The 10526-nt window shown below is 33.2% G+C and overlaps 1 protein-coding gene across 3 annotated transcripts in view; it reads right to left on the bottom strand.

Moving 5' to 3' along the window:
• Nucleotides 1–2647: 2647 nt before the first annotated feature.
• The window catches only part of SNX7 (sorting nexin 7), a 98021-nt gene continuing 90142 nt past the window's right edge, over nucleotides 2648–10526 (bottom strand). For 2 of the 3 annotated variants that reach the window (XM_063106575.1, XM_063106577.1), the window contains one exon: nucleotides 2648–2878. In XM_063106575.1, the coding sequence (XP_062962645.1) occupies nucleotides 2792–2878 (87 nt within the window). In that variant the 3' untranslated portion in view covers nucleotides 2648–2791. The remainder of the gene's footprint in view (nucleotides 2879–10526) is intronic. The other variant, XM_063106576.1, reaches the window with a different exon arrangement.

The following is a 10526-nucleotide window of genomic DNA, read 5'->3' as shown; positions in this document are numbered from 1 at the left end:
ATCAAACCATAGATTCAACTGTGTGTTTTGAAAAATATTTAAGAACTTATAAACCTGATTACAGCAAAGAAGATAGAGAAATTGATTATGAAATATAGGGTCAACAGCATAAGTGGAGCCCTAAGATAGGTTTCCAGAGCAATGCAAAATTATCCTCAAGGTAGTCTTAGAATGAGGCAAAGGAAGTAAAAGAAAACAAAAACAAAAACTAGATTTTTATCTGTATCTTCTTGGGAATATACACGTCAGATAGTGGCTTCTTGTTTAAAGTGTGTGCGAGTATGTGTGTGTTTCAAGTTCTCTAGAAATGGAGAAAATAATGTTTCCTATTTAATCAACTGCCAGAAAAAAAAAGGGGGTCAGGGGAGGGTGGGGAGAAAAGGAAAATTACAAACTGTGAATATGAGCTTCTGCACCTGTGAACCAGAAAACATAAGCAACATCCCCAAATCAGATCTTAAATCTGGGCCTGCTGACTCCAGAGTTCATATGAGTCATCCTTCATGACAATGTCTTTCACCCACGTACAAAAATTTCCCATAGACACAGGAAATAAATTTCTTTCTTCCTAGGACTTCAGGTCAAAATAACACAGAAATGCATCATCGATGCTTCTGCTTTGAATAGCCAGTTATGGTAAAAAGAATTTAAATTTCCTTCCAGGTAACTGGAATGAAAAAAGGGAGTGGAATCCTTAAAAAGAAAAGATTAGTATTGCCTGGCTCCAAGAACTTGTAAAAGATGGACTTATGTCTTTTCAAAGTCAGCTATTTCTAAAATGTACTGTCTATCACCAATTCCGCATAACACTACTGGCATGTCTCACCTAAAATCACTGTCTTTCCTGAAATACGCTTAGGGGGAAAGTAACTGAACAACAGGAAACCTGTGTTTTGGGAAGAGCTATTGAAAGAGGGCATAGGTTGAGTGAAAAAGTACACCTAAACTTCAGGTTGGATTTTTCTTTTAAGTATAAATCTAATGTGTTATTTTGCTGTTGTTTTGGCGGAGACCAAGGCTGGCTTCTCCGACTGATTCAAAAATGCTTTAAGAGAGCTGGGAAAGGAGACCAGCTTAGGGTTTTTACTGTGTTCAGGATGCTGTGGGTTAAACATGTCTCCAAATGTTCATGTACTGAAAACTTGACCCATATCGTAACAGTGTTAAGAGGATAGGAAATCCAATTATGGTATTTGAAAGGTGAGGCTTTTAAGAAGCAATTACATTGTGAGGACTGTGCCCTAGTGAATGGATTGATCCATTTGTGGAATAATGGGAGTGGTTATGATGGCTTTATAAGGAAAACAAGTGAGATGATTAACTCACTCTTGTTCAGCCCATTCTCACAATGTGACTTCCTCAGTTGCTGCAGTCACCCCACTAGGAAGAAAGCATTCATAAGATGTATTCTCTGGACTTCGGACTTCCCAGACTCTGAAACTCTTAAGAAATAAATTTCATTTCTTTCACAGGGGGAAGATTCCAACCTGCAGGGAGAAGCTTGCATGGCTTGAACTTCTTCCTGTCAGTGCTAAAGAAGGGAGCACTTAGGCTTTCTTAGAAGCTTGCTCAGATGTGGGGCAGAAAGGAAAGAGGGTGGAGTGAGATTTAAAAGACGTCAGCAGTCAAACATCAAAAAATGGCACCAGATCTTTTCATTACAAATGGTTTAAAAATTATACATGTCATTATTTAAGAAAAATGTTTAGTTTTATATTTATATCTGTATATATTTATATGTGTATCTCTTGTTTTAGTTAAAACAATTTAAATGTCTAGGTTTTTTGACACATTTAAGTGTTAATAACACAAACTATATTTAAAGTCATACATGTAACGTACCATGCATGACCAAATGCCTCAAAATCTAAAAATTATTGAAAATTAAATAACTAACATATTCAGGTTTTTCATAAAGCTATAAAATCAACATGAAATCACTCTGTATGATCAATATTACCAGAACCTAAGCTGTGAGTATGAAATGTGTCTTTTTTCATCACTATAGACCACACGCACCTGCAACTGTGACTTGCAAAGAAGTTAGATGTGAGTGGTGAAAAGTATGTAAAAAATACCAAAAACAATATATTTACTAGTGGGGATACAATTATATTAGGATTTCTAACTAATAACTCATATAATAATTTAAATCCATCTTGGAAGCTTTTTTAAATGTGGAAAACAATTACTTAACTTTTAACAAACCAACTTTCATTCAGTTATCATTAATGTTTAATAACATTAAATCAATTTTGTATGTTTGCTACAAATTCCCAATATCAAAGTGACTAGTATTTCAGAGGAAATTATGATGAAATAAAAGTGAATGCATAGTATACTCGTTAACACATGCTGAAGTCATGTTAGAATCTGATCAGAGGCTTAAGCTACTGGTAGAAAAAGAAAACACCATGGCCAGCCATTTCATACTAAACTTTTTACTAAAACTGAGTTCTTTACAATATATTTAAAATATCATGTTCCACAGTCAAATATTTAAGAAAAAAAAATTCTATATGCAATTATTGGCACACAAATTTAAGAACATAATTAAAACTAAGCTAAATCTCTATTTATATAGGTAGATATATCTATCTATATATATAGATAGATAGATAGATAGATATATCTAAATTCATGTCAATGACCTGGAATACCTGAGTTTTCAAGTTGTTGGTTTTCCAGATAGTGAGAAACATTTTTCATCCATTTTATAAACGGCATGGCCAATCCAGAAAGAATAACTTTGGCTGATACATGTCATCTCCCAAAGGTCATGCAGAAGTCCTCAGTGGGGTTCAGGTTTATCTTCAGAGGCTTCTTCCAAGTGGAGGTCAGTCTGTGATGTAAGGAATGATTCCCATGTAGCAAGGCACTAAATAATGGAAACACGCCATGAGGAGATAAACAGCAGTTCACTTTCAGTGTTAAAAAGATTAATAAATCCTGGCACATCTCTTCCTATAGCAATCTACCCTCCCCACTCTGATCAGCTTGCCAGATCCTTGTCATTTTCCACATTAATTCTTAATGAGAAATGCTAATGCTAAATAAGAGGAAAACATAGTAAAGGATGAAAGACTGGCACACATTAATTCACTGAAGTAATCTACTATTATCCCATCATCAGGAGAGAAAACAGAGTCCAAAGTTATAGAGAAAAAGATGGATCCATTTGGATATGAGGAGGCAGGCATTAGGTGTCTAGACAGCAGAGGTGGTCATATCTGAATCTACTACCTCTAGTGTAAGTCTGGGAAAGTGAGTTAGGAAAGCTTTATTATAATTTTTTCAGCTCTAAATTAGATTAATGATAGTACTCGCCACTAAGACAAATGTGAAAATTAAATTTATATAATCTGTATAAATCTCTATGTAGAATGCCTAGAACAAAGAAGTTCTCAAAAAGTTAGCAACTATTATATTACAATGATCTGTTGGGACTGGATGGTGAGATTTGGTCATTAATGTACCACAGGAAAAGAAAAAAAGGTTGTAAGGGATTGAAGGTGGCTGGGACACACAAACATAAATACGGCCTACTTGATTTTGCCTAGGGCTTATCGTCCTAATAGACTAGTCTTAGGTATCTGTATGAAGTTTATCTACAGCATAATTTTAATAGTCAGCACACATTTAGGATTCTTCTAAAACATACTTCAATGTATATTCAGCTTGAGCTATAATTAATTAGACAACAAATTATGCTTTTTCCCAAATGTGATAGACTGTTATATACATGCATTTTTCTATATAACATACTCTAAAGCTGGATTGATTAACACAAGTCTACTTGCCTAAATCACTTCATGTCACTTCTTTTTCCTCTAATCCTTTTACAGCTTTGATAAGTCTATTTCTGACAACCAGTAGGAAATGACAGACCAGAGATTTCTCAAACACTATAAAAACTCAAATATTTAAAGTTCCCAAATTATAAGTGTGCTGTGTTCCAAAAACTATTTATGTATACACTTATATGTGTGTGTGTGTATGTATATATGTAAGCACACAATTTTTTACAAACTGAGAACTTAGAATATGTGAATACTATGCCAAACCAGGTTTTTATAACGGTTATATACAGTGATTTAATTCTGAGGTAGTTTCCAAGAGCCTAGGAAACTAATAATGGAGACAGAAGATGTATATTTGCATAAGAACAGTAGAAAATATCATTGAAAAACCTTGTCAAATAAAAAAGATGCTGGGTAAAATTTACCCAATAAATTACTGAGTAAAATTGAGGGTATTTATATTGTAATATATTTATTTTGAAAGCCAGGCTTAGGGTTATGCAGGTTTCATTAGTATAGTCAAGTCTAGTCTATGGCCATACCACCTTGAATGTGCCCAATCTCTCTTGATCTCAGAAGCTAAGCAGGGTCAGGCCTGGCTAGTACTTGTATGGGAGAATAGTCAAGTCTATTAAGACTTTAAGGGGTATTTTTGCTTTAAAAAGCTTTAAGAAGAAAGTTTAGTGCAGTGACCTAGAAATCAGGCACAGGACTTCTATTGCTACCCAAGATGGTGTGACAGGTACTGGATTTACTCTTCTGACAAAATCAATCAAGCAAACAAGCAATCAATCAAACAGACACAAAACATATGAAATAACAGTTTTCAAGTCCCTGGACATAAGGCAAAAAGGACAGTGATCCCTGACAGAATAAATAAATGGGTGAGTGCTATGAATACCCCAGGGCTAGGGATAAACTGTGCCCCTCCAAATTCTTATGTTGAAGCTCAACCCTTAGTCCCTCAGAATGTAACTGTATTTGGAGATAAGGCCTCTAAAGAGGTAATTAAGGTAAAATGAGGTTATATGGGTAGGTCCTAGTCCACTCTGACTGATTTCCTTATAAAAGTTAGAAATTTGGACACACAGAGACACCAGGGATGTGAGCAAAGAAGAAAGACCATGTGAGGACATGGCGAGAAGGTGGCCATCTGCAAGCCAAGGAGAGAGGCCTAAGAAGAAACTAACCAGCTGATACCTTTAATCTTGGATCTCTAGCCTCCAGAACTGTTAGAAAATAAATTTCTATTGCTTAAGCCACCCAGTCTCTGGTATTACATTATGGCAGTCCTGGCAAACTAATATACTAACTAGTTTACTGCCTTAAGAGAATTTCCAGGCCATGGTGAAGGGACGGTGAACTTAGATGTAACTTGGCAGACTCCCAGAGTTGAAGAGAAGCAGCTAAGAGTCAGGAAAATGCACCTGGTGTTCACAGACCAGATAATCTGAAGAGAGAGAGGTGCACAGACAAAGAACTCTGGAGAGGTGAGGAGGGTCCCCCACGAATACTCAGCAGGGTACTGGTTGGTGCATGCATATGAGAAAACTACTTGAGGCAGGGGGAGAAAAAAAAAAAACATCAGGAAAGATTAAATAGTGTCCAGCATTCTCATAGGGCTTGGAATAGTACAGGGTCCCATCAAGCAGACTGGAAAATCACATAATTCATGAGTTATTGGGTAGCATACATAGAATGGCCTTGCCTCAATAGTGAGAAATAATTAGCCCTAGACTAAAAACAACTTAAGTACCACCTAACAAATCTTAAGAGTCTAAAGGATCAAACTGTTACCAAGTAACTTAACTGAGCCTCAGAACTAAGATTAAGGATACTTATAGGAATACAAAAATATGCAACATACAACAAGGTAAAATTCACAATGTTTGGCATAAAATTAAGATCACCAGGAATGCAAAGAAGCAGGAAAGTACCACCCATAATGAGAAGAAAAATCAACTAATTGAAACTGATCCAGAATTGACAAAGATGTTAGAATTAGCAGACAAGGAAATTAAAACTATTATTGTGACTTTGTTCCAGATGTTCAAAGTGTTAAATAAAGGCATGGAACATAAGAAAATAGGACCAAATTGAATTTCTAGAGATTAAAATTACAATGTATAAGATGAAAAATATACTGGATGGGACTGATGGTTGGAAGACAGTGCATCAGAAAAAACAAGTAAGCATGAAGGCATAGCAATAGGAAATATCTAAAAGGAAACACACACAAAAGAAAAGAATCAAGAGAGAGAAAAAAGGAAAGAGCATCAGTGAGCCATGACAACTTGAAGTATCGTAATATACCTGTAATTAGAATACCTGAAAAGACAGGGGGCAGACATGTATTTGAAAATATAAAGGCCACATTTTTCCAAATTTGATAAAAAATTATAAACCTGCAGATCCGAGAAATTCAATGAACCCCAAACATAAGAAACATGGAAAAAAAATGCATCAAGCCACTTTCTAACTGAATTGCTTGAAACTAGTAATAAAGAGAAAATTCTTTAAAGAAGTCAGAGGAAAACGCTATGTTATTATCCAAAGGAAGAAAGGTAAAAATGACAGCATTTCTCATCCAAAGTAATGTAAGCAAGAAGAGAGAGAAGCAACATTTTTAAATCAGTGAAAGAAAAAATACTTTCAACCTAGAATTCTATGCCCAGCAAATATATCCTTCAAAAACAAAGGTAGAATAAAGATGTTTCCAGTCATACAAAAGCTACAAAGTTTATCACCAGAAGACCATGCTACAAGAAATATATATATCAAAATAAAATGTCATAGTAACCATATGGGTATTATAATAAGGTAGACTATGATAAATTTAAGATGCATTCAATAAAACTGAAAGTAACCACTAAAAAAATACAACAAAGAGTTACACCTAATACGCCAACAAAAGGTGTAACAAGAAATCATGTAAAATTATCTATTAATCCAAAAGAAGGCAAAAAGAGGAAAATGGCAACAATGAACAAATGGGATAAATAAAAAATAAACAGCAATAGACTCAAACTTAACAATATCAATAATCAATTGCAATGTCCACAGCCTAAACACCCCAATAAAAGATGCAGCCTATCTACTGAACTAAAAAAATAAGTCCCACATATATCCAATTTAAATTTCTTATAAACATTTTAAATATGACACAAATAGGTTAACATTAAAAGAATAAAAATACATATATCATGTAACACATGTCTAAAGAAGAGCTGGCATAACTATATTAATATCAGACAAAGTAGATTTTAGACCAAAGATCATTATCAGAGATAAAGAAGATCATTTCATAATGCTAAAAGGACCAATACATCTACGGGACACAATTTAAAATGTTTATACTCATAATGAGAGAGTTTCAGAATACAAAAAAACAAAAACTGACAGAAATGCAGAGAAAGACAAATCTACAATTATAATCAATTCTGATATTCTTCTCTCAAGAAATGACAGAACATGTGGATATGTCAGCAATGAAAGAGAAGATTTGAACCACTCTAACAATCAAGTCGACCTAATTGATATATATAGAACAAAAGCCCAATACACATTTTCTTTCATATGGACATACAACATTTACCAAAACAGAACATATGAGAAGCCTCAATAGATTTTAAAAGATTTGAGTCATATAAGTATGCTCTCTGAACATAATGAAATTAAATTAGAAATCAATAATGCCTAAAAATCCCCAATTATTTGAATTGTAAATATAACAATTATAAGTAACTCCCTGGGTCAAGAGTAATTACGATTTGTAATGATGAACATGCTAATAATATTGATTTGATCATCACATACTATACACAAATACTGATAGTTAACCTGTATCCCATAAATATGTATAATCAAAAATAAATAAATTTTTAGAAAAAAAATAATGTGTATTCTCAATTGGCTAGAAGGTAAAAGCTCAACTGCTCTCATCAGAAATAAATAATAACTTTTGTGATAACAAATATGCTAATTACCCTGATTTTATCACCACATATTGTACACATACACTGAAATATAACTCTCTACCTCATAAATATGTACAATCAATATGTGTCAATAAACAAATAAGAAGAGTTTGGTAGTAAAAAAAAAATAAATTAAATAACCCCTGTGTCAAAAGAAAAATTAGAAAGTATTTTGAACTGAATGAAAATGAAAACATAACATATCAAAATTTTTGGTATGCCACTATAGTAGTACATAGAGAGAAAATTTATAGCACTAAATGCCTACATTAGAACACAGAAAAAGTCTTAAATCAATGATTTTGGTTCTTTCTCTTTACTTTGAAAACTAAAAAAGAACAAATTAAGTCCAAAATTAGCAGAGGAAAGAAAATCCAGAAAAAGTCAAAGTGGGAATCAATGAAGAGAAAAGAAAAACAAAAGAGAAAAATAAATGAAACTATCTGTTGGATCTCTGAGGAGATTAATAAAATGGATAAACTTTTAGCCACATTTCTCATTAAAAAAAAAATAGGGAGAGATGACACAAATTACCAAGGGTCAAGGAATAAGAGAGGTAACATCAGTTCAGATTCTATTGAAGGAAAAAAAGAAATTTTATGAAGAGCTTTATGCCTATACATTTGACAACTTAATGAAATGAAACAATTCCTTGAAAGACACAAACTACTGAAATTCACTCCAGAAGAATAGATAACAAATGAATTTGTGTAATTAAATATCTACCCACAAAGAAAGCTCCAGGCTCAGAAGTCTTTACTGGTGAAGAAACATTTAAGGAAGAAATCATACTAATTCCACATAAACTCTTTCATAAAACTGAAGGCATAGAAATGCTTTCCAACCTACCAAAATCAAAGACATTATAAGAGAAGAAAACTATAGACTAATATTCCTTATAAACATAGATGCAAAAATTCTACACAAAATTTTAGCAAATCAAATACAGCAATTTATATAATGAATTATATGCATCATGACCAAATGGAATTTATCCCAGGGATGTAAGACTGGATTAACACTGAAATATCAATCAATGTAATTGACTATATTAAATGCAGTATCTTCTCAACAGACACAGCCTTTATCAAATTCCAAGGTCCATGCCTGATTTAAAAAACAAAACAAAAAAACTCAGCAAATTAGAAATAGGATAGAACTTCCACAACCTGACAAAGAACATCTACAAAAAAACCTATAGTTCACATCATGTGTAGACATGCAATATTAGCTGTTGTTAATATTTTATTTCTTTTCAATGCCAAGAAAAAAAAGAAAAGTTAGCTTTATAAATGCAAATCTCCTTCACCAAATTCCAAGTATAAAAACTAAGAAAATACCAAAATACCAAAATGTAACTTTTAAAAATCTATCTACAATGTTTACAAAACAAAGAAAACTATTAACTGGGTTAAGAGAGCTGATAGAGAGCAGAACCATACTTTACATTTGGGGAGAGCCTGTTTCCCTCACAAACCTTTCTACTAGAGCTCTCCGGTCTCTTCTCTGCAAATCTATAGACAATCTAGGATGTGTTAACCCTGCAGGGCAGCCCAAAGCAATTACTGCTTTCAGAAGATGTCATATCTTTTTGATAACTCAGCCAAACTACCATTTAAATAAACTTTTGAACGTTTTCAATGCAAAATTCAAAATGAAATTCTGAGCTGTCTGCTCTATTTAGAATTCCTGTCAAATAAGTGATCCAGATTGTGCCAAAGATGGCATTAGTCTTCAAAGTGAACAAACTTCTATCACTGTCTGCTTCAACTACGCTAGCTTAATTAAGATCTAAGTAAGATATTCGGTAGCCATCCATGCTGATTAGTGTTGTGAATTAACATTTTCATTTCTAAAATAAGTCGAAATGAGAAAGTGAAACATAGTAAAAGAGACACATTAGCTATTTAACTATCTCCTTACCATTCTCCATATGAGGCAAAAGAAAAAAAAATTTATGTATTTTGAAATACAGACCATTATAGAACTAGCTAACAACAAAAATAACATAACAACTGTCATATAGTGAAATGAACACTTGGTCAGGCATTATAATGGTTGTTTTACATGTCACCTTCTTTAAATCTCACAAGGACTATGAATCACATTTTACAAATGAGAAAGCTAAGGCTCAAATTGTTTAAGTACGTTTAGGATATTACAAATCTCATAAGTGGTATAGATAGGTTGAGCATCTCTAATCTGAAAACCCAAGATGCTACAAAATCCAAAACTTTGAGCACTAACATGATGCTCAAAGTAAATGCTTATTGGAGCATTTCAGATTTCAGGTTTTTGGGTTAGGGATGTTCAACTTTTTAAGTCTCTGAAGATATTCCAAAATTTGAATGAAAATCTGGAATCCAAAACTCTTCTGGTCCTAGGAATTTTGGATAAAGAATACTCAACCTGTACTTATTCATCAACAAACAGAGAACAGCCAATCTCCTAAATTATACCAGGGTACATATAATAAGTCACTGGACCATCAAAATGAAAAATGAGATGCCTTTCTGTCACATAGTGAAGAAGGAAAATTTTGAAAAGGGAAGGTGAATAAGAAAATATATAACTGCAGGAGCATTGGGATAATTAAATTTTGAGGAAAAAATGTATACATATACACATTTATATGAAGGTACTTCAAAAAGTTTGTGGAAAAGTAGAATGAAAAGATAATATGAGTTCTTCCATGAATTTTTGAAGTACCCTCATATATATATATATGTATATATAAATAGATGGATGT

This window comes from Cynocephalus volans, chromosome 8 (genome assembly GCF_027409185.1).
Source record: "Cynocephalus volans isolate mCynVol1 chromosome 8, mCynVol1.pri, whole genome shotgun sequence".
NCBI lineage: Eukaryota > Metazoa > Chordata > Mammalia > Dermoptera > Cynocephalidae > Cynocephalus > Cynocephalus volans.
The sequence above is the reverse complement of the archived record's forward strand: the minus strand, read 5'-3'. Positions and strand labels throughout refer to the sequence as shown.